This window comes from Amphibalanus amphitrite, unplaced genomic scaffold, assembly GCF_019059575.1.
Source record: "Amphibalanus amphitrite isolate SeventyFive unplaced genomic scaffold, NRLGWU_Aamphi_draft 001190F_arrow, whole genome shotgun sequence".
NCBI lineage: Eukaryota > Metazoa > Arthropoda > Thecostraca > Balanomorpha > Balanidae > Amphibalanus > Amphibalanus amphitrite.
This window is the reverse complement of record NW_024882684.1, coordinates 141421-165270: the sequence shown is the minus strand read 5'-3', so window position 1 is coordinate 165270 and position 23850 is coordinate 141421. Positions and strand designations below refer to the sequence as shown.

At 55.2% G+C, this 23850-nt stretch overlaps 2 protein-coding genes and 1 non-coding gene across 6 annotated transcripts; 1 reads left to right on the top strand and 2 right to left on the bottom strand.

Annotated features, from left to right (window-relative positions):
- The first annotated feature begins 2144 nt into the window (after positions 1–2144).
- Positions 2145–7063, top strand: LOC122370968. 4 transcript variants are annotated; one of them, XM_043346974.1, is made up of 5 exons: positions 2145–2280; positions 3274–3510; positions 4634–4807; positions 5667–5810; positions 5959–7063. In XM_043346974.1, the coding sequence occupies exons 2-5, from the start codon at positions 3366–3368 to the stop codon at positions 5988–5990; spliced, it is 495 nt and encodes a 164-aa protein (XP_043202909.1). In that variant the 5' UTR covers positions 2145–2280; positions 3274–3365; the 3' UTR covers positions 5991–7063. The 4 variants fall into 4 exon arrangements, with proteins under 4 accessions (XP_043202909.1, XP_043202912.1, XP_043202911.1 ...); XM_043346977.1 differs by lacking the exon at positions 2145–2280 and having other exon boundaries at positions 3084–3510; XM_043346976.1 differs by lacking the exons at positions 2145–2280; positions 3274–3510 and adding an exon at positions 3583–3704.
- A 188-nt stretch (positions 7064–7251) lies between these two features.
- Positions 7252–23063, bottom strand: LOC122370967 (transcription elongation factor SPT6-like). Its single transcript, XM_043346972.1, has 22 exons — positions 22902–23063; positions 22585–22725; positions 21991–22223; positions 21701–21781; positions 21216–21403; positions 20663–20891; positions 20136–20282; positions 19353–19547; positions 18976–19118; positions 18284–18431; positions 17679–17844; positions 16571–16700; positions 15971–16150; positions 15375–15540; positions 13389–15181; positions 12459–12663; positions 11490–11604; positions 9462–9658; positions 8965–9190; positions 8642–8751; positions 7966–8471; positions 7252–7522 (listed from the first exon to the last, which is right to left on the bottom strand). The coding sequence occupies exons 2-22, from the start codon at positions 22709–22711 to the stop codon at positions 7453–7455; spliced, it is 5355 nt and encodes a 1784-aa protein (XP_043202907.1). The 5' UTR covers positions 22712–22725; positions 22902–23063; the 3' UTR covers positions 7252–7452.
- On the bottom strand, positions 17472–17545 carry Trnan-guu. The gene has a single exon. It is a non-coding gene; the product is annotated as a tRNA-Asn (tRNA).
- Positions 23064–23850: the final 787 nt, after the last annotated feature.

Below are 23850 nucleotides of genomic sequence, written 5' to 3'. Positions count from 1 at the left end.
AAAGTGTTTGAGAGGTTAACCCTCGTTCTTATATGGACTATGGTGGGTCGGATTGACCCACCCCTCAGTTTTTCACAAGTGACTCGCGTAAAAAGTGGTTTATCGTGACGAAACTATTAGTATTTCCCGGGAATTTTGCACATCCTCTGAAAATTTCATGACCTAAGTCCTAACCCATGAGCCATGACTTTTGGGCCTGTGGCCTATTTCTGGAGACCATGTCAGGCCGAACCACCGATTCGGTGTATGTTAGCGCACATTATCTGTACGTTTCCAGACTTGTTATGTCATAAAACCGAGCCAACATGTGAAATGACGGTAGACACATGCATTCTGGTAGGTGTCAAGGTTGCACGTGAATTAGACACATGCATTCTAGTAGGTGTCAAGGTCACGTGAATATCAGGTCAAGGTCATTACCGTTAGATGAATTTGGTTCACTTTTTCGAGCTAGGCATGTTACTAGGAAACTTTTTGGAGATGATGTCGAATTAAGCATATAACATTGAGAAGTAGTTTTGGTACCAATGCAACATGTTACGAAGCTGTCTGTGGTTGACACCTACTTTGGCTAGCCGGAGGGACACGCACTTGTTGATCTCACCTAACCTGATCCGACCTTCGCCAAATGCTAAAAATGGATTCAGATTCAGCGCAAAACTATGAGCCAGATACCATTAAAAAATTGAAGCTGGTCTTTCAAGTTTTTTTTTCTGTCTGGTGTGTCAATATGATGAAGGTACAATGACTACAATCTAATATTGGGTAATATTGCATGGGTCAGGTGGCCTACCATTTCTCTATTTTTTATTTATCTAGTTAAAAAATCATCGTATCAGGGCTATGACGAAAAACAAGTGGCCTAAATCCGATGAGAAAACTGGATTTGGGGGTACCCTAGGTTTAGAGGAGACACTAGGGCGATGGGCGAAGAGCAGACCGTCCCCCCCAACCAAAAGTCCGTGGCGGAGCCCTTGGACGATGCTCGTATACACGGTGTCTCGGCGCCGTCTGCCCGTTTACACGGTGTGTCGGCGCCGTCTTCCCGTATACACGGTGTGTCGGCGCCGTCATTCCGTATACACGGCCTGCCGTCTTCCTGTACACACGGTGTGTCGGCGCTGACCGGCGGCCCCCTCCACGGCCGTCCAGGTCCGTGCAGAGACCAGAGCAGCGCCTCTCACCGGCTGGCCAAGGTGATCCGGCCGGCCGGCTATCACCCCACCCGACCCGGGACCGCCCGCCCTAGCCGCGTGCATCCCTGCATCTGTGTGTGTCGAGAGAGAGAGAGAGAGAGAGAGAGAGAGAGAGAGAGAGAGAGAGAGAGAGAGAGAGAGAGAGAGAGAGAGAGAGAGAGAGAGAGAGAGAGAGAGAGAGAGAGAGAGAGAGAGAGAGAGAGAGAGAGAAAGAGAGAGAGAGAGAGAGAGAGAGTGAGAGAGAGAGAGAGAAAAAAAAATAATTGTTTATAACTGTATAGCCAATAGCCATATAACCAGTAAAAATAGGTAGCATATTATACCTAGGTACTAGCATGCAAAAATGTCTTTTATTTGATACGCTTTTAGTATTTCTAGCCTTTTATTGGAAAATAAGCACTTATCTAATTACTGTTTGTTTACTTAATTTAGGTACGCCACGCAATCGGCACCTTTAACGAATAACGTTTGCTTACAAATCGATTTTTATCAGAATTCAAACTGAATAAGGCGAAACAAAGACCTGTTGTCTTCGTGTACCCCAATGTATATCATCATGTATTTTTAGGGGCAAAGTGCATACTAATTCATCTGTACCTAAACCTACATGATAAGCGATATGATACGGCTCCACCACCCCACGCATCACCCACTGTCGCATCGTCCATTCCCAATGTCGTGATGGCACAGTCTATTTAGTGGTCTCAAGTCTCAACCTTCAACTCGTAGCAAGTTCGCCAGAACTGTCGGCAAGACTACAACAACTGAAGACTGTTCAGTTTTTCTTTTTTCCTGCTGACTGCTTCTGCTGACAGTGTTAACCAATCAAATCCGACAAAGCTTACGCTTGAATAACGTCATATCTTCGCTATATTCTGCCTCAATTCGTGGTTTGGATGGAAAATGACGTCATAGTGTTAAAACCGATCTCGCAGCAGTTGGTAGCTAGGGGCATCAAATGACAATGAACAGCTTTATCTCTGTGGCTGTTTTATGCTTATTGCCTATGGCCTTGGAAATAAGACCCCCTGGAACATAGAAATAAATGTAACAAAGGCTCTGGAAGAATTTGTTGGACGCCTGGGTCGGTAAAACTTCAGTTTTTTACATTAAAGAAACACAATTTTGATGATCATTTCTCCTTCTCGATGGCCAATTACAGCAAAAACAGTTTCAAAACACTTAACTTCGCACCACTTACCGAAATATAATAAAGAAATCACCCCACCTTCGATGCGCTACGCACACACTGCAGAGACGCAAAATGGCGACATTGTTTTGCCTCTGATGCGCCAGATATGTAATTTAAAAGAATTGGATGCGACTACTAAATACAATATCCTGAAACAAGAACTATTTTCATCCTAGGGGACACTGGGAAATCGGGGTTTTTGGGTGGGGGAGGGGGGTTTTAGATTCAAACCAAATCTAACCTAACCTAACCTAACCTAACCTAACCTAACCTAACCTAACCTAACCTAACCTAACCTAACCTAACCTAACCTAACCTAACCTACCACGTTTCCAGGGGTTTGTGCGCTAGGGACGAAAAGGAGTATATCTTAGGTAAGGGTAAATGGAAAAATGTTAGGTTAAAGAGTTCTGGAATAGGCTCCAGGCCGGCCTTCGGCCGGCCTGGAGACAATTCCAGAACTCTTTAACCTAACATTTTTCCATTTACCCTTACCTAAGATATCCCCTATTTGTGGCCAAGGCCACATCATTGGTTCGCGTCGCTAGCAAACACGTTTCTCAATCACCTTCACCCGAAAACCTCGATTTCCCAGTGTCCCCTAGGAGGAAAATATTCTATTATCGGCATATTGTATTTAGTAGTCGTATCCAATTATTTCAGGTTACATATCTGGCGCATCAGAGGCAAAACAGCGTCGCCATTTTGCGTCCTGGCAGTTGACGTAGCGTGCTGACGACAGGGTGGTTTCTGTATTATATTTCGGTAAATGTTGCGAATCAAAGTGTTTTGAAGCTGTTTTTTATGTAATTGACCAAGGAGAAACAGTGAAGCATCATCAAATTTGTGCTACCTCAATGTAAAAAACTGAAGTATCGCCCCTGGGTCCCTATACTACGCGTCATAACCCAGCAACAACAACTTTTGAAGATTTTCAGAAAATACTTGCAGCATAAGAAAGGGACGAGCCCAAGAAGATGGCAGAAACTGATCGTTCCACTTGCAAAACATGGCTGTATTTTATTTCATGTGGCAGTGGTCTTTTTGCCGGAATAGCAGGATGCCTTGTTTTTATATTTACTTTCAGTAACTATCAGGCTGGGTTCTTGGCATTGTTTTCTGGTAAGTTTGCTGTAAATGTACAAATTGTGTTCATTTTTCTGCAGAGTAAATGCACGTGATCACTCAGTCTAGTAAATTTGGTAACAGAAGGGCAGACGTCGCATGAACAGTCGTATGGGTAAATTTTTGTAGACAATGTGGTGTTGTGGTAATTTCAGTCTAAGTTAGTTGAAGTACAGAAGCATCTAAGAAAGGTATGATAATAGTGGCACTTTACCCCTTCGGTTTTTCATGAATACTTTGTGTCAAAAGCGGCCAATCCACACAAAACTTTCAGTCCCGTCAAGTTGATCAATTTTACACCTACCTGAAAATTGCATGGCCCTGACCTAAATGACCCTCGACCTGTGACCTGTTTCTTGGGACCATGATTGGCCTGAATCGTGATTTGGTGTATGTCAGCTCACACTGTTAGCACGTTTCCAGTTGTTGTTGTTGTTTATTTGCAGTTGCTGGCATTCAGACATATGTAATGATGCTGGTCCCATGCATTCTGGTGGGTGTTAAGGTCATGTGTGAAGATTAGGTCAAGATCATTAACTGATCATTGACCTGTGGTGACCTTGGCTCACTTTTTCGAGTTACATGTGACTAGGGTAGTTTTTGAAGCTGATTTTGAAAACAGCACCCATTTCAACAATTACAAAGTAGTTTTGGTGCCTTCATAACATGTTACAAGGCCATCAGTGGTGGTTGACACCTACTATCACTATGGATAGCTGGCAGGATGCCTCACCTGATCTGACCCTACATGGCCTAAATGCATGAAGACATCTTTTGTAATGAAAACTAACATGAAATTTGTGATGAGCGCTCCAAAATGTTCTTTTACAACCTTTTTTATGAAGTTCTACCAGGTTCCAATTTTCCACACTTTTGGGTCATTGACCTGACCTGGAAGGTCAACCAATGACCTTACCATCAGGTACCATCAGCTTCCTCTCATCCCAGGCAATACGCTCGTTTTTTTCGCGAAGATCCAGGTCGATCAGGGGCCGAATAGCAAGCTGGGGATCCAATGGCCCCTCCCCCCCATGCGACGCGGGCAAAACCCCAATACGGGCGAGGGTTAATCCTGTCAGTCTTTCTGTGCTTCACCCGTGATGGTCATCCCTTGTTTCAGCTCTGTTGGCCACGCTGTGCCTGCACCTGCTCATGCTCGACCACTACAGTCTGCTGGGGGTGTGGTACACACCAGCGATTCTGCGCCGCATCACGGTGTTTGCCGTGGTGATCCTGGTGGCAGCGCTGGGTCTGATGGCGTGGTACCTGACAGAGGTCGTCACCAAACACCAAGGTCAGACTCGCCACCTGGCGCACACTCGCCGGTTGGACACTCGGGGGCTGGCACACACTCGCCGGTTGGCTCACTTGGCGCTCACTCGCCGGCTGGCGCACACTCGCCGGCTGGCGCACACTCGCCGGCTGGCGCACACTCGCCAGCTGGCGCACACTCGCCGGCTGGAGCTCACTCGGCGGTTGGCACACACTCGCCGGTTGGTGGACACCTGCCAGCTGGCGCACACTCGCCGGCTGGAGCTCACTCGCCACCTGGCACACACTCGCCGGCTGGCACACAAAAGAGTGGCTGGACCTTGTGTTATTCATTTGGTTCTTTGCTTTAGTTCAAGTTTTGGTTTGTATCTTTTAAAAAATCAACCAGAATTTCGAATGATTTTTTGTTGTTAATGTTTTTGCACTCATCTGTTGCTCAATTTCGAGATGCAAGGTACATAGCAGACATAAGTCACAGAGCTTTCAGCTACTCAACAGCAATTAGAGTTAAATAGCCAGCCAGAAGTGCTGGTAACACCGCAGAAATAAGAATTGAATGGACGGACCACTTATACCGCACTGCTTTCCGAAATCCGACGAGCTCCGAACCGTACTGCAGTTACTGCCACTGTCAAAAGGCCGTCACGGGCACGAGCGAATAGTGAACCCCAAAACATAAACAGATCGAGCTTAGATCTAACCGCTAGCTGCTCAGGAGAGTATAGGATAGCTCTCAGGGGGCTATAGGAGCGGGCAACTGATATTATTCCAGTCGATATTTACGAGTGATCAACTTTCATTTTACAAGTATTGGAGTGATTATGTCGCATTGTAGCCGCCGTCCGCTGCTGCGGCTGACCTGCGTCCGTTCCGGCCGGCAGGTTTCTATCCGATCGAGACCAGTAACCCGGTGCGCGCCGTCATGAGCCTGATGAACGTCAAGTGGTCGGTGACGCTGTTGGCGCTGTCAGTGTCTCTGCGCCGCCGGCTGCTCGGCGGCCCGGCCGCCTACCGCAGCCTGTCCGGTGAGCCGCCGTCCCGCCCCGCCGGTTTTTACCGCGTCCGCCGCTTGTTTAGCCGGCTGTCCCTGCAATGTGTGTCAGTTTGTGGAGCTGTGCCGGTATCGGGCTGTTTTTGCTGCCGGTGGTGACGGCTGGTGTCTGTGACCTCCAGAGGCGTCTCCGCTCGGCTCACAGGACTCCTGATCTCCCGGAGCTGCCGCCGGTGACCGCCTCACCGCCGCCCGGTGCCGCGGGTCGCAGAGCGCTGCAGCCCGGCCCGGGGACCGTCCGTGATAACCAGCCTGGTGATACCCGCTCGTACCGGGGTGCATGTATCCAATACGCGGGGTCGGTGCTGGCCGCCCGCCCGGCGTCCCGCTGGGGTCGTTCGCCGCCCCAGCCGATCATCAGACCACTCATGGTGTCACAGAGGTATTGGTAGAACTAGACTATACAAACAATGGTTATGGATTAGCGGGATACGGCACTGGCCGGAATATGTAAGACATAAGTGATATTTTAAAAATAAATTTAGCTCGAATGCTTGAATGCACGGATTGACAGCGGCGGAGCCCACGTGAAGCATAGCTTGTGGTCTCCGGACCGTATCGTACGATCGGGCCATTCCGGGTGATCGGGAGGATTTAGGGTACCTTGTTTGCCCGTCAAAGTCGGGCATGGTCCGGATGTTTAATACAATGTTATTAAATAGCGTTTTAGACGAAGGATGTTGACTGTTGATGCGTAGCCGCAGTGCCGGTCTGTGTATGTATGTATGTATGTATGTATTGACACCAAAAGCCTTCCACATATGGCGTGGCGATTACGGCTCTGTGTACTCAGTGTATCCGCTGCACCTGTGAACTGCCGACTGAATAGCGCCAGGCCTTGCCCGTTTCTAACCTAGCTGGCTCCCTTACTCAGGCTGTGCCGGTCCGATTGTCTCTGTAGTCACAGTATTACGGTTACCACATTGAGCAGCGAGGCTAGACATTTTGTGACTGCACTGATGCATACTATGCGTCAGTCCGCTTAGATGCACATGTGGACGTGTGTACGCGCCTAGCTATTGTTAAATTGAAGTCCCGTTCTGGGGTTATCACAGCAGTGCACTATTCCAACTGAGGCGACGAACCCCATTTACTTGGTTGTCCTCATGCGCACTGATATTATGCGATTGATATGACTCAGCCACTCGGAGAATACGGAGCCGTGAGATATGCTATGCGTCTAAGACGTGTTTCTATTTTTGCTAAATATACCGTATGCATAGACTGTTCTGTTGTCTTTGTTGGGGTCTTAGCGCCCGTCCACAGCGGGCTCATACGTCCACGCTCAGTTGTTTGTCTCACTGGGGTTGTCTCAGCGCGTTTGTCTCACTGGGGAGTGGAGCGGTGCCCGCCGCGGTGTAGGAGTTGATCCGCCTGGGCGTGGTCTCCCTGTCCGTCATCAGTGACAGGCGCCGCGGGCCGCGTCGTGTCCGTGTATTTGGCTCGGTGCGATACAGGAGGGCGCGGCGGCCCCAGTGGCGCGCGCACACAGCCGGACGGCGGCCGCCGGCGCCCGGTCGGCCGGGCCGGCGCGCGGCGGCCGCGCGCCGAGGAATGGGTCGGTGCGACCCCAGCTCGCTCACAGAATAGTCCCGCCACCGCGGCGCGGCGGCCCATCACTCGTCGTACAGAGGCGTCTCGCCGGCCCGCGGCGTCCGTCTCGCGCGGGAAGACGGTGTCGAGGGCCTGAAACGGGGACAGGGGGTTAGCGCAGTCCGTCGAGACGGGGTCAGTACACACTAACGAGACGGGGCGGGGGTCGGCACACTGCCGGGAGGCGGGTCATAATTGGATTTGTGCGGGATCACACCTTGGATGCTGGATAGGGGTCGGCACAAGGGGCGTAAGACGGGCCGGGGTCAAAACACACCGCTTGAGTCGGTATCAGTACACCGTGAGAGCCCGCGGCAGCCTGTAGCGACTAGGTACAGCTACCCAATACGCATCTGTGCCAGTTCACCAGGTCAGACCCCGACTGTAAATTACACGCTCCTCATTACAACACAGCACCACAGACTTGTCACTGGACAAACTCAACGTGGGTCTACCATCGCAGTCTAAGCGAGCCCGCTGACAGCGGCGGCCGCCCCGACCGGTGACGGTACCCGGCCCTTTACTGCTCTACTCACGGCGGCATATTGTCTCGCGGAGTGCGGCTGCCGTCCCCCCGCGGTGTGAAGCGTCCGTCTGTCCGCGGCGTGCTCCGCCCGTCGGCCCTCGGGGTGCCGCGGCCGTCCATCCGCGGCGTGCCGCGCCCGTCGGTCCGCGGCGTGCTCCGCCCGTCGTGTCGGGGCGTGCTCCGGCCGTCGTGTCGGGGTGTGCTGCGGCCGGGGTCGGCGCGGGGCGTGCCGCCGGGGTCGGCGCGCGGCGTGCCGCGGTTGCCGCGCGCCTTGGCCCAGGCCTCGGCGGCCGACGCCCAGTCGTGCGACTCGTGGCTGACGGACGGCGCCGGGTGCGAGTGACGCCCGCCGGAGGTGGTCGGCCGGCCGGCCGGCGGGTAGCGCGGCGACGCGTGCGGCCCGCCGCCGCCGCCGCCGGGCGTGCGCCCGTGGTGGCCGCTGCTGCCGCCGCCCTGGTACCGCGGCGTGGTGGCGTACGGCGTCATGAACGGGGTCTGGCCGGACGGCGTGTAGGGCTGCAACAGAACCGGCGCGGGCGACCGTCAGTGAGGGGATACTGTGAGAGCTGGACTTGTTCAGCGCGGGTCGGCGGGCCTTTAACCAATCACACACATCCTCACACAGTCGGAGGCCGGCCGACCGACCAGCACAGTCGGGGCGGGGCCGTATCGGCCCCCTCACTGACCGTGTTGGGGTAGTGCCCGGGCGTCTGGTGCGCGGCCGCCTGCGACAGGTTGTGCAGCACATTGCCGGAGAGATTCTGCGCCACGCGCGCCACCGCCTCTGGGTTCACATCTGCCAGGAAGGGGGGGGGGGGGCTCAGAGACGTGCGGACATTTATATGGACACATCCCCGACCGGCGACTGGCTTTAGAGAGCCAAATAACGATAATAATACTACAGAAAGACTTCGCGAGGCAGGTGATGCGCACTTCCCCAGGGACGGGCCCCAGCGTCCTTGGTCCCCCACGGTACCCCCGTCCGGCCCGGACTCTCGCCCTGGCTCACTGTTGATGTTGAAGCCGGCGCCGGGAGTGAACGGTGTCCGGGCGGCGGCGGCGCGCGGCGTCTGCGGCACCGGGTCCCGGAAGTGGTCCTTGAACCACCGGAACAGCGACGGGATCGTCTCGAACACCTGCTGCCGGAACCGGAACCCCTCCGGCGTCAGCGTGATGAACTCGTGCCGCGGCCGAGTGCGCGGCAGGTACGACAGCATGAACTTGCCCGGGTGCTCCTGTGGGCGGAGAAGGGAGGGAGGGGTCAGCTCGGCGTCCGACGGCCGACCGCAGCGGGCGGCGGGACGTCAGCGGACAGACGAGACGACCGAGACAGACTGGCTAGACGTCCTGGAGCGCGCTCAGTGTGTGTCCTCAGTGCGTGGTCGTCTGTCGCCATGTTAACTTACGACATAGGAACCTATTGCATGGGCCTTAGATCCTGGAATAAGCATTTAACTGATCATACCTCGCTAAATACAGCGACAGCCATCGAGTTGAGCAATTTACCTTTGACACGGAGACGATGTAGGGTATTTTCTGCGGGTTTTTCCGTTTCTCCTCGCGGAGAATCTCGTCGGCGCGCGGCCGTTTGCCGCCGTCCGTGTCCCGGTAGTACTTGTAGTTGAGCAGGTCGCGCGCGTGCGCCGAGATGGGACTGACGTGGCGGGCCAGGATCTCGTCCAGGTCCTCGAACTCCTCATTGTCTGTCGGAGCGGCAGACACCGGGGGTGTGAGGCGCCGGCCACAGCGATTACACCGGTGACGAGACATCGACAACGATCGACGGTGACCACACGTCGGACTGAAGGAGCACAGGCCGGACCGACACGTCACACTGATTAAGGACCACAGGGCAGACTCCCATGTCGGGCAGGAGTGCTCGCCGTCGTCCCTCAGCGATTAGCAGCGTCTGACTCGAGCTGGAGGGAGAACAGACTGAACAGAGTCCAAGCCCGACTCAGTCAGCCGACACAGGCTCTTGTTAGATTCTACACTCAGCTTGGCTTAGGAGTGCAGAATCCAAGCCAAACTGAACCAAGGAAAGCCTGGTCCGGGCTGGAGGGAGGACAGAGTATGAGCTATCCCGCGCCCCGCTGGGGGTGGGGCAGAATCTGCCCCCCCCCCCCTTCCCGTTTTTCGCCAATAACTTCTAAACGCGTTACGCTAGCAGCGCCAAACTTTCAGTGCCTTATCATACATCCATTTAACGTTTCCTGAAAATTGGAGCGAAATCCGTCGGAAATTTTTAAGAAAATGACGTTTAAGTGACGTCATGTCTGCCATTTTCGCCTCAAAAACGGCAAAATTTCAAACGCCGCCAACATCTTCATTTTGAAAGGAATCAAGACGTAACAAAAAAGGTTATACGTGATTCTACTTTGTCTATCAAACGGCTATCTCGTTTTTTTTTTTGAAAATTTTGGATCTGGGCCTGCTTTTTTTCTTCAAAAAACTAATTTTGGGGGAAAACTGATTTTATAAAATCCAAAATTTTTAGTTTATCAAAAAACCGGAATATATGTCAGAGTGGTCTATGTGCACATACATACCAATTTTTAGAAGAATCGGTTCAAAAATGTGGGAGTTATTCAAAATTCTATGACATTACGACACACATTTTTTTTTAAAAATGCATTTTTTGGTTCTAGACCTCGTACGGGAACAAAAATAGCACCATTCGACTCGCCGTGAAAAACTGCATCAGATAGACACCTTTTTAGGTCTTAACAACCAACTTCAAAATTTGATCTCACTTGACCTGACCTCGACCTGAAATTCATCCAGACGTGGTCCATATCACTTATTGAGTGTGCCTATTGAATTATATGAATAAAATGACCCATAAAACATGTGTCGCACATGTCCTTTTCTATATTTCGTTTTTTATGACCTGACCTGACCTTGACCTTGACCTTTGCATGATATTGTATGCAACGAATATTGTCTTGGTAGCCTAAGAACACGTTTTGGGCAATCAGTCTCAGTCCATTCTTCGGCAACTACGGTGCAAGGCCGATACTGTAGAAACTTGCACTTTGTACCCTTGACCTGACCTTGACCTGACCTCTGACCTGCTTAAGCAAAAAATGGCTCTTAAGATCTGCCTTGTTGAGAGCTTTCAATTGCCGTTCTCCCCGTCTTTCTACGACCATCGGTTCGGAAGTTAGACAGGGGGGGGGCAGAATCTGCCGCCCCCCCCCAGCAGGGCGCGTATGGCTGAATAGCCCAACGGGGCGCGGGCTATGCTGGAAGGACAGCGTCTCAGTCGGGCTGAAGAATGGACAGTCTGACTGACCCGGGCTGAGACGAGAACAGGGTCTGATCCAGACTGGAAGGAGGACAGAGTCTGTCTCAGGCTAACAGGGGAGGATATAGCACTCATCGATGAGCAGTGTCTGGCCGAGGCTGAAGAAAGGGAAGGGCAGCCTGTATGAGCCGGGCTCAAAGGACAGAGTCTGCCCCCGGCTGAAGGGAGGGCAGAGTCTGACCCGGGCTGAATTAGGGGGACTAATGTACAGTACCCACGTCACTTACCGATGAGCAGCGTCTGGCCGAGACTGAAGGCGTTCTCCTTGCCGACCTCTTTGACAGCAATGTGCTGTATCACGTCGTCGGCCACCTTCCAGGAGACGGTCAGCTGGTCGGAGCCCTGGGAGCACAGAGCGAGGGTATCGGTCAGCAGAAATATAGGGTACGGTCAGCTAGTCGGGGCCCTGGGAGCACACGGAGGGGACACGGTCAGCAGACATACAGGGCACGGTCAGCTGGTCGGAGCCCTAGGAGCACACGGAGGGGACACGGTCAGCAGACATATAGGGCACGGTCAGCTGGTCGGAGCCCTAGGAGCACACGGAGGGGACACGGTCAGCTGGTCGGAGCCCTGCCGCGCACACAGGGGGCAAGGGTCAGCTACACACAGGAGGCACGTTCAGCTGACACCGGACGGATGGTGGAGTGGAGGCATGAAGGGGTCATGTACACCAGTGACTGCCTGGTCGGAGCCCTGCCGCACACAGGGGGCACGGTCAGCAAACACAGGACATAGGCATTCACCATTACAGTGTCATGGCGGAGGCGTGAGGCGTCAGACACCAGTCCCGGCACAGCTCTCAACGGCAGCCGACCATACACTGACAGCCACGCTTCAGCGGCGGCCGGGTCACACGGCAGTCACGACACAGTACACTGACAGCGGCAGAGTCCGGCCGGCACAGTACACTGACAGCGGCAGAGTCCGGCATTCACGGCACAGTACGTACACTGACAGCGGCAGAGTCTGCCCGGCACAGTACACTGACAGCGGCAGAGTCCGGCCGGCACAGTACACTGACAGCGGCAGAGTCCGTCCGGCCAGCACAGTACACTGACAGCGGCAGAGTCCGTCCGGCCGGCACAGTACACTGACAGCGGCAGAGTCTGCCCGGCACAGTACACTGACAGCGGCAGAGTCCGGCCGGCACAGCACACTGACAGCGGCAGAGTCCGGCCGGCCGGTGCACCCACCTGGCTGCTGGGCCGGATGATGGCCTCTCCCTGGTCCATGGTGGCTAGCAGCCGGCGCGCCTCCTTAAAGTCCACGTTGTGAAAGGCCGGGTGCACGATGACGCGCTTCAGATAGGTCTGCGCCTCCTTCTGCTTCCGAGCCGTCTCGGCGGCGTCCCGGTCGGCCGTCTCGGAGTCGGCGTCATAGAACGGGTCACGGGCCGGCCTGGGGGGCACACAGGGGGTCACACACCGGCCTGGGGGGCACACAGGGGTCACGGACAGGTCTGGGGAGCACAGGGGGTCACACACCGGCCTGGAGAGCACAGGTGTCACGGGCCGGCCTGGGGAGCACACAGGGGGGTCACGGACCGGTCTGGGGAGTACACAGGGCCACACACCACGCTAGGGAGAATAGAGGGATCACAAAGCGGTCTGAGAAAGAGAAGGCCTGAGGGGCACAGGGGGTCACACACCGGCCTGGGGAGCACAGGTGTCACGGGCCGGCCTGGGGAGCACAGAGGGGTGTCACACACCGGCCTGAGGGGCACAAAGGGGTCACACACCGGCCTGGGGGCTCAGAGGGGTCACACACATCTGGTAAGCGACAGATGTAGTGAGTGTTTTTCAGTCTGTACCTCCTCGCAAAGCTGCAGTAGTCAGTGTTCCTCGGTGGGCTGAATAAAGCTTGAAGCTTGTTAAGCCAAAAATCCCTGACATGGCCTACGAAATGCCCGAGCCCGATAGGATACCTACGAGATACGACCGTCTCCTTAGATCAGCATTCCATCAGCAGAGGCCGGTCGAATTCAATGGGAAACATTCTTTTCGCAACTGCATACATATCCCGAACAAGTCGATGCAAAGGTTGCGTGTACTAAATTCTAATTAGAGTCAAACTATTTCGCAGCAAGTATGCTAACGAACATTATCTAGCCCAGTATGACTCACCTCCACTCTTTGTTTTTGTCGGCCAGATCGGACGACTTGCAGGTGCACTCCACCCAGAACTTTTCGATGTCGATCTTCACCACGCGGCAGAAGATGGTCTGGCCCGGCTGGACGCGCTCCTCCGGGTTGGTGACGCGATTGTCCGAGAGGTTCTTCATCTGAATAAAGCCCGAGCAGCCGTTATCCATTCGGATCCGCACGCCGATGGCCTTGCCCGGACAGGCGTTGGTGTCGAAGTGCGACCACACCTCGGAGAGCTCGGGGAAGTCCTTCTTCAGGCAGAACGGACACTGCCAGAGGCCCGTCTCCGTGTCGCGCACCGGGTTGTCCTGGTTCATCTGCTCCGGTTTCGGTTTGCGCCGCGTGAAGCCGGTGACGGTGCAGAGCAGCAGCTTGCCCTTGTAGAGCGTGTCGGGCGTCTCCTTGGTGAGCATGTTGAACAGCTCCAGAGGGTCGGGCGACACGTACGGCGTGCGCAGGTCCTTGTAGCGGTCGTTGAGCTCGGCGCGGATGTCGTAGAGCGTGATGGAGCGGTTGCCGAGCCCCTGTCGCTCTAGCTCCTCGGCGAAGGCGTCCAGGTCGAGGTCGCGCAGCCGCGCCGGGTTCTCGATGATCTCCTCCAGCGCGCCGGCCGGGTTGCCGTCCACGTCGTCGTACTCGAGCGCGTCGACGGCCATCTTGCGCGCCCAGTCGTACGTCTCCAGGTGGATGCGCGTGCCGTCCAGCAGATCCGTGTAGCGGTCCGTGATGTCGCCCAGCGCGTTGGTGTTGATTTTGATGAACCCGGCGCAGTTGGTGAGGATGCGCGGCCCCAGGTGGCAGTCAGTGACCAGCTCGGTGCGGTTGGCCAGCCGCTGGCTCGTCTGCTTCAGCGTCTTGAGCAGCGCGGTGGCCTTTCTGACGCCGAGTCCGCAGACGAACTGGACGAGCGGCGCGGCGTACGGGCTGGCCAGCGCCCGGTTCACGTCCACGCCCACCTCGTTGGTGCGGTTGATGAACTCGGTCTGCACGGTGTCGAGCAGGGTGTCGCGCGGCAGCTGCTCCTGCAGCGGGTGGTAGCGCAGACACAGGATCTCCTCCTCGGCGTTACACAGCTGCGCGAACTCCAGCAGCGGGTCCTGCATGCGGCGCGCCAGCGACACGGCCTGGCGCAGCAGCTCCGGGTAGTCGCGGAAGTCGGAGACGCCCTTGGTGCTGTTGGCGTACACCTTGGCCAGCTCGTTGTCGAGGATCTCCACCTGGATGGCCGGGAACTGGCTCTCGGTGACCAGCGTCTGCACCAGTGCGCGCAGCTCCTCAGAGATCTGGATCGCCTCGCGCGACTCGCCGCCGATCACGATCACGTGCGGCCTCTTGGTCTCGATGAGCTCACGCAGCGCCTCCATGTCGCGCTGTTTGCCGAGCCGGTCGGCCTCGCGCCAGGCGTCCTTCCTCTTCTGCAGGTGCTGCAGCTTGAGGTAGTCGCTGACCTCGCCGTCGGCGGTCACCAGGCAGGCGTAGTCGGCCATGTTGGGGTCGGTCTCGTAGGCCACGGCCAGCACGCGCACGCCGTCCGAGCTGTCCCACTCGTCGTCGTCGTCGTCGTCCTGCTGGAAGGGCGCCGAGTAGGGCGCGATCGACAGCCAGTTGAAGAGCCGCCGGCGCACGTTGCGCTGCACAAAGTCGCGCGCCTCCTGCAGCAGCCGGGCGCGCAGCTCCTTGCGCAGCGCCGGGAAGATCATCTGAGTGAGCGCCAGCTCGACACACTCGCCGCGCAGCTCGTTCCAGCTCTGCACCGTCTTGCTGAACTCGTCCTGTCGGTGGAGAGGGCGGGGAGCGGAGCTCAGTCGGACGACGTGGGAGATGGAACATGGGAAGTGTTCTCATCAGACATGACAGCACCAAGAGGGGCCCTTATCTCCATACGCACATCACACTCTACACATATCTATGTTGAGCGGCTGGACCGATGCTGGAATCTGGATCGACCTAACCGGCGACACTCACCCTGGCGTAGAGGCCCTTGGCCTCATCCACGTAGTTTTGTCCCGAGTAGTTGGTGATCTTGGAGCCGATGTCGAGCTCCAGCAGCTTCTCCTCCTCGGCCATGTACAGCTTGAGGAACTGCTCGTCGCGCAGCGAACTGACCGGCTTGTCTTTGAGGTACTTCATCCTGCCGGCGGGTCAGCGGACATCAGGCACCGCGGTACCATCGCCACACGGTCAGATAGTGGACAGGACAACGCGACACGCCGCCCGCGGGGACGGACACCACGGGCCGGGAGGCAGCTGGGAGCGGTCATTAGCAGAACGACCAGCCAAAGACACGCCTAGCAACAACGCAGAAGCCACGTATAATGGGCCCATAAGACCGATGCACCTCACGTAAAGAGAATCTACACTTAAGGACCTAGTCAAGAGAATGGCATCCCAACGGTATAGCTTGGGGTGAATTACAGCTCAAGCCAGAAATACATACCCTTCGTCACCTCATAGTCCCAGACAAACAGGACGAACAGTTTCTGCCGCACCCTTCCTCACCACTCAGCCCATCTGTCAGCCCCACTGACCCCTGCCGCACAGCCCAGCCCGGTCCCACTCACGTGAACGCGTAGTGGCTCTCGTCGATCTCTTTGATGCCCTTTTTGGTGGGCTTGCAGGAGATGCGCGCCGAGCTGTAGAACATCTCGCGCGCGCACTTGCGCACCAGCGGCTCACAAGACAGCTGGCTGGCCACCATGAACTTGGCGGCCTTCAGCACGTCCTGCGGCGTGGCCAGGTTTCTGCCGGCGGGGGAGGAGCGGTCAGACTCGCCACAGCAGCGGCTCAGGACGCGGCGCGCACAGTGCAGCGCCGTCACACATCGGTGTCGTGAGCCTAGTCCGTACCGAGCACAGCAACGTTGCAGCTGCAGCTCTCAACACCTGAGCTACAACATTAAGCTATCAGCTACAACACAGAGCCACAGCTCTCAACACTGAGCTACAACACTGAGCTACAACACAGCTGCACAGCACCTCCCCGTTGGTTCAGCTCTTTTGTCAGTCATGGCCGGCGGACAGTCCCACGGCGGACACTGACCAACGGCGGAGAGTCCCGCGGCGGACAGTCCCGCGGGGGATTCACGGCGGACACGGCGGATAGACATCCGGCAGACAGTCCCGCGGCGGACAGTCCCACGTCGGACAGTGCGCGCCACCCACCCGGTGATGTACTGCTGCGCCATCTCCTCCGGGTCGCTGGGCAGCTGCTCCACCTCGTGACGCTGGTACGTGTCGCGCAGGTTCTCGGCAAACTGCTCCGGGCTGAGGCCGAACCGGCGCGACAGCGGCTCTGGCGGCGGCCGACGCGGCAGTCAGTGCAAGTACACAGGGGATACGGCAGTCAGCACTCAGGGATACAGCAGTCAGTACACAGGAGACGCGGCAGTTAGTATACAGGAGATACAGCCAGTCAGTACACAGGAGATACAGCAGTCAGTATAAAGGAGATACGGCAGTCAGTACACAGGAGGTACGGCAGTCAGTAGGCAGGAGATACGGCAGTCAGTATCCGTAGTAGTACACAGGGATACAGCATTCACAACCAGGGCTACGGAGTCGATAGATATTAGGGTGATTCTGACTTCGACTAAACCCTGGATATGATAATCGGCATACACCGGATACTGTGAGGTACAGCCCTCAGCAGACTGCGTGGTAGGCATTCTTTTTTCGACAAAACCGATAATAACTCAAAGGCTTTGCTATCAGTCGGTCGGAACTCACTACAAATAGATGCGCCTTGCTCCACTCCTTCGACTGGGTCTATCATTAAACAAATTATACGCCTTGTGTGGCAACACAATGCAAAAGTTTGTTTTGAGGGCAAATATAAACTTTTGGGTTTTGTTGCCAAACTGGATGAAAAATGAATATTATGACAACGCCAATCTAAGGTTCGGAGTCTCGCGCGTCTTGCTGTTACAATTTCCGAGTGACCGATAGCATAGTATTCGCGCTTTTCTCGAAAAAAGAATACCTACCACGCAGTTTGCAGAGGGCTGTACATACGGCAGACCGCGTGAACCAGCCAGGGGGACACGTGAAACTCAAAACTCAACGCCGCCCCCGGGTGGGCTCGAACCACCAACCTTTCGGTTAACAGCCGAACGCGCTAACCAATTGCGCCACGGAGGCCGCAGACCCCATCCGGACTCTTTTCTCTTCAGAAACTTCTCATCTCGTTACCATCTCCATCCTCCACTGTGGCTATTACCTCCCGGTACACCCCTGACCCCGTTGCGTCCCGCCGCGGCCGGGCGCCGCTCACCGAGTCCGTTGCGCTTGCAGAGCTCGTAGGCGCCGGTGCGGACGGCGTACTTGATGAACTCGCGGTCCTCGTCCTCGTCTTCGGCCTTCTGCTCGGCCTCGTCGTCGGTGACCTCGACCTCGACCTCGACCTCCTCGCCGTCCTCGTTGGTCTCGGTGCGCGTCTCCTGTAGGGGGGGGGGAGGGGACGGGGGGACGGTCATTCCCTCCTGTAGGGAAGGGGGGAGGTCAGCGGGAGCGGTCAGTCCGTCCTGTCCAGGGGGTGATCTGCTGCCGCATGGTCGGAGTGGCGCGGCTCCAGCCGTCTGGTGGGACGGCCAGCCGGGACCGCTACCGTCAGGCCCGTCAGCTGGTGCCCCGCTCACAGCGGCTGCCATCCATAGGCTTCGAGCTACATACTCTACAATTACAGTCCACTGTGGAGAATAAAAACAATGTGCACATTCAAAGCTAAGCATCAATACTAAATACGTCTGGTCGTACATCAAGAACATAACAATTACGCCAGCCTTAATTAATCACCCTGCCCTAGTCCCAACTGGGCCATTCTCCCCATCCCGATGTCCACACTGCCCACACACCACGGTCCGGGCGGCCGTCACTCACGATCCGTTTCTTTTTGGGCTGCAGTTTTTTCTCCTCCTTCTTTTTGTTGATCTCCTGTTCGTGCATGGCGGCCACGTCCTGTCCGTAGTAGAGCCGGAAGTGGAGGTAGATGTCCTGCAGCTCCTCGGGGGAGTCGGCCAGCCTCACCCTGACGGCGCAGTGGGGACACGACACGGCGGGTCAGAAACACAGACACACTGACACATAATCATAGACACACCGACACACCCTGACGGCGCAGAGGGGGGGGGGGAGACACAGCGGATCAGAGACAGCCACAGACACAACGACATGGACACACACGACACGGACACATAGACACAAAGACAAACACCGACACGGACACAGACGCACAGAAACACCCCATCCGGCGCGGGGAGGGGAGACACGACACGGCGGGGCAGTCACACCGACACAGCGACACACCCTGACGGCGGAGAGAGCAGGGGACACGACACAGCGGGTCAGAGACACAGACACAGACACAACGACACGGACACAGCGGCACACCCTGTCGGCCGACACGGGGAGGGGAGACAGGACACAGCGGGTCAGAGACACAGACATAGACACACAGCTGACACGGACACATAGACACAGAGAGAAACACCTATATGGACACACCGGCACACCCTGCCGGCCGGCGCGGGGAAGGGAGACACGACACCGATCGGCTTCCCAAGTCGACCCACCTGTCGATGTCCTCGTTGGAGAGGACGCGCATGCCCTCCGGCAGCGCCGCGTTGATGTCCTTCATCACGATGTCGCCCTGGAAGGTCTGCATCTTCTCCAGCAGGCGGACCATGTTCTGCTTCCGCTTCTGCAGCTGACACCACTGCAGCGAGACGCCGGACGGGGTCAGTGATCACGGAACAGATCATACCACACCTACCCCGCCTCAGTCGTCTATTATTCACATAATTACATCGCTTGATTTGCAAATCATATAAGTAATAATTTAATACTGACATTATGCACGAATTAGCGGGCGTTAGACACATCAGTCACTCGTCCATCTGCAGTCGTGCCGATATTTCTCGAAGAGCGGCTCGCCACCCCAAACACCCACCTTTTCGTCCCACTTGTAGATGCACCAGAGGGCGTTGGAGGTGAGCTCTGGGACGATGTACTCCTTCTTGTAGGAGGCGATGAAGGGCACCTCCAGCTGCTTGTTGCGCATAAAGTCCAGCGCCGACCTGATCTTGCTGACGGACGAGCTGCTCTGGCGGATCTTGTCCCGGAACTCGTCCTCCTCGTCCTTCGACTGGCGGCACGCACACACACGGCGTCACACATACACACCGTCGGTACACAGACTACCTACACACTGTACACAAGGACACTAGGCTGCTGTAACTCGTCCTTCGACTGGCGGCACAGTGTCACATATACATACCGTCGGCACACAGACTACACACTGTACAGTGTACACACGGCGTCACATATACACAGTTACACACTGTCGGCACAGACGGACTACACACCCGTACACACGGCGTCACATAATATTACACACTGTCGGCACACGGCGTCACATTTACACATCGTCGGCACACAGACCACACACTGTACACAAGGACACTAGGCTGCTGTAACTCGTCCTTCCACTGACGGCAGGCACACACGCATCAGGGAAAACTTGACACACTACAGCGACCAATAGCGTCAACAAAACGAGCTACAACTCGGGTGGCGACTAATGGGAAGCGCACAGCATCGACACGGCACGAGTTGAGGTTGGGGTGGGCGGACCCGGCTCCGGTCCCGGGGTCCGTCCCGTCCCGGTGGGCGGGTGTCCCTCAGGTCCGGTGGGCGGGTGTCGGTCCGGTCCCGGTGGGCGCCCTCATCTCACCTGGGTGCTGATGGGTTTGTCGTTGAAGGCGTGTTTGAAGATCCACTCGGCTTCCTGGTCCAGCTCGGGGTCCTCGGAGCCAAGCTCGGTGGCGGTGACAGGCACGGCGCGCAGCTGCATCCGCTCCGGCACGTCCGTCTTACGGATCTGTCAGAGGCGACACGCACAGAGACGTCAGTGACAGCCCAGTCCGTCTTACAGATGACAATGGTAACACAACAGCAACGAGTTTGTCGGACGGATCTGTCAACGCACCGACCATCAGCCACGAATTGCAGCCTGATACTGTTCAGGCCGCTCTAAGCGCTCGTCAATACGCAGTCATGTTCACCAAATGACAGTTCTGTTATCGACGGCAGCCATGATGGGAGACCGTCACATCCGTCTGACATATTCAGCATACGGTCGGTCGTCAGTGTGGGGCGAGTCAGTCCCAGTCGGCCACCACATCCGCTGGGAGACCACGCAGGAGACCGCTGGGGCACCTGACCCACCCTCCCACCCACCCACCGCGGCCGCGCGCTCACCGTGTTATCCAGGTCGGTAAAGTGGCCGCGCTCCAGCTCACTCGGCTCGTAGATCTCGTATATGGACTTCTTTTTGGCGGCCTTTTTGCGCGCGCGGCGCCGCGGCGCGTCCGGGTCGTCCTCCTCGATACCCTCGTCGTCAGCGTCGCTCTCCTCCTCCACGCCGTACTTGTCAAACTCGTCAAAGTCGAAGTCGACGCCGAAAATGTCCTGCGCCTCCTGCAGGGCCCTGCCGGTCGCCAGAGCAGGGTCGCCAGAGCAGGGTCGCCAGAGCAGGGTCAGCCAGAGCAGGGTCAGCCAGAGCAGGGTCAGCCAGAGCAGGGTCAGCCAGGTCATGTGTACAGAACTGAGTCAATCCGCGCGACTTCTCACAATCACACAACACTGGTCTTCGTTGTAACAGGCGCCCTCGGGAAACATGATGACGCGATGAGGAACACAGAAAATATAATAACACAAGATAGGAACAGCAAACCGTTACTATTGTGCACTGATCAGCCCGGATATCATAAAAGTCCATTTATGAAATAAAACATGAGCTCGCAAGACTTACGCGTCGGCGAAGATGTGTTTTTTCTTCTTGGGTCCTTTGGAGAGCGGCTTTCCGTCCTCGTCGACCAGAAAGTCGTCGACGTCCTCCTCGTCCTCGACCTCCTCGTCGTCGGGCTCGGCGCCCTCGCCGCCGGCCGAGCGCTCCTCGTGGTCGGCCGGCTCGCGGCCCTCCGACGACGGCCGCTCCTCCTGCACACGGGGCGGCCGGAGAGCGAGTCAGGCCGGGCCGAGCGCGGGCGCCGGGCGTCGGCACAACCTCAGCACAATCGGCACCCGCGGGCACCAAACAGGAGCACTCCGAACGCCGCACTCATGGCGAAAAGTGTGGCTTTTATACACTACTTTAATAAATTTATTGATATATTGCCCTACCCTTACAGGCTTACAGTCTGAGACGACGGACGCTCATGGAATGTCTATTTGTACTCAGCATAGAGAAGGACTATTGAGTGAATAATGCGAAGAGTAATTCCCTGTACGACTCACATCCCCAGAGTCGTCGCGCTCTTTGCCTCCTTCGTCAGAGTCAGAGTCCGAGATGCGACGAATCCGCTTCAGTTGTTGTTTCTGAAATCACACGCAGATCAGTGATACGAGTGCAACTTAGTAGGCACTCCACTTTGTGCTTTGTATTGTAGCCGTTAAATTGCAATACAAAAAGAGCTGAAAAGGAAAGCATTTCACGAAAAGCCAGCGGCGCAATACGACGAACATCTGACACCCAGCCTATTCACCAGTCGATTAGTCTACATAGTCGATTAGTCTGGCTGACTCACGCGCGACACTTTGACGCCCAGGTTCTCCTCGATGAGGTCGTAGTCGTCGTCCTCTAGGCCGTCGTCGAGGTCGTCCTCGCGCGATCGTTTGCGGGCGCCGCGTCCGTCGCCGCCGGCGCGCTCGTCGCCCGAGCCGTCGCCGTCCGAGCTGCTGCTGTCGTCGCCGTCCTCCTCCTCGATCGGGTTATCGTCGATCAGGTCCTTCATCTCCTCGCGCATCGCCTCCTCGTCATCTGCCGGCGTCGGGGACCGTTACAGCGGGGAGGGGGGGGGGGGCTCCTCGTCATCTGCCGGCGCCGGGGACGGTTACAGGGGAGCCCCACAGCATCATCTGCCAACGCCGGGGACCGTTACAGGGGAGCCTCACAGCATCATCTGACGGCGCCGGGGACGGTTACCGGGGAACCATGCATCGCCTCCTGCTGGCACAGCTATCCTGTCTGAATAAGGAGCATTCGTTCACATACACATCCATAGTTAAGACCCTGAATTAAATTGAAGTCATCCAATGCTAAAAAGCTGAATGAGGTGTTATTGACCATCTTACATCCAACATCTGAAAAGAAGCAGGCATACAAGACAGGGGTAGTTTACCTTCTTCCTCCTCTGAGGAGTCTTGCAGTCTGTTTTTGTTCATTTTCTTCAGTTTCTTTTTCTCGCCGGAGGTGAGTTCCTCCTCATCCTCACTCTCTGACGCCTCTGAGTCGATAAACTCAGACATGGCGGCGGTTGGGGCTGGGGAAAGGAGACCAGCTGTGAGTACAGCTCCCTGCAGCATGCTGAATGGCACTGCAGCACACACTTCACACATCGAGCCTGAGGGTTGTCATACAGCAGAGTTCACATTGCAGCATCAGCCCTTATCAAATGGGTGTACAACAGGCACATTACCAGGCCTAAACAATGCTTACCTCAAGGAACTATTAGTAGAAATTGCCTAGTTAGTCATGATAATGATAAGTGACAGCAAATTCTTCATTTTTAAGAACAATAGAAAATTTTATGATGTTTGGAATGAACCACATTCAAGCAGCACTTGCCACTTGAATAGTAAACTGAGGAAAAAAGTTGTTTGGAACTGAAAAAAAAAACATTTACCATTCCTGAATTCTGCATCAAATGAAGATCCAAACCCCTGCACCCAGGAAAAAGTATCATCTATTTCCCACCCAGGAAAAAGCTTCTATATTAATTCCAACATATATAATTATTCTATATTAATTCTATATTAATTCCAAAGAATTAATGTAATGCTATTATTGAGATCATGGATAGCCAATTAAAAAACAGGCAGGTGTATGACTTGACAAGGAAAAAAGCTATAAAAAAGTGTGCCTTTGCACAGGCCTCATGCCTTTCTAAATATAGGTACAGGCAGTAAATTAGCTAGGTAATATTTAATCAGATACTTGCTCCTGGGAATAATGCATGTTTCACGGCATGTAAGAATCTATGCATTCATTGATATCTGCAATGTATTTTCTCTTTGCTGCTGCACCACATTCCCACCTAGGGCCCTGTTTCACAAACCCCATTGTATGATACCACAGGATCTACCAGGTTTCTAATTTCTGTGGTAGGTAGGTAATGCAATCAGAATCACCAATTTTTGCTTAAATTTCCATAAAATTTAGTGTTAATACCTGATGCTTCAATACCTGATAGGCAATAGCATCAGGTTGAATCATGCGCTGAAAGAGGGCCCAAGCAAGTCATGCAGTATGCAGTGCACAGTCACACATTCAGTTCATGCCATTCTTTGTCCATGCGACAGAGCCATCCATTCTAGACACCCTGCAGGAACATGTTGACGCAACAGCAGCTCTGCATATTGTCACCAATCCCAATCCCAAGAACACA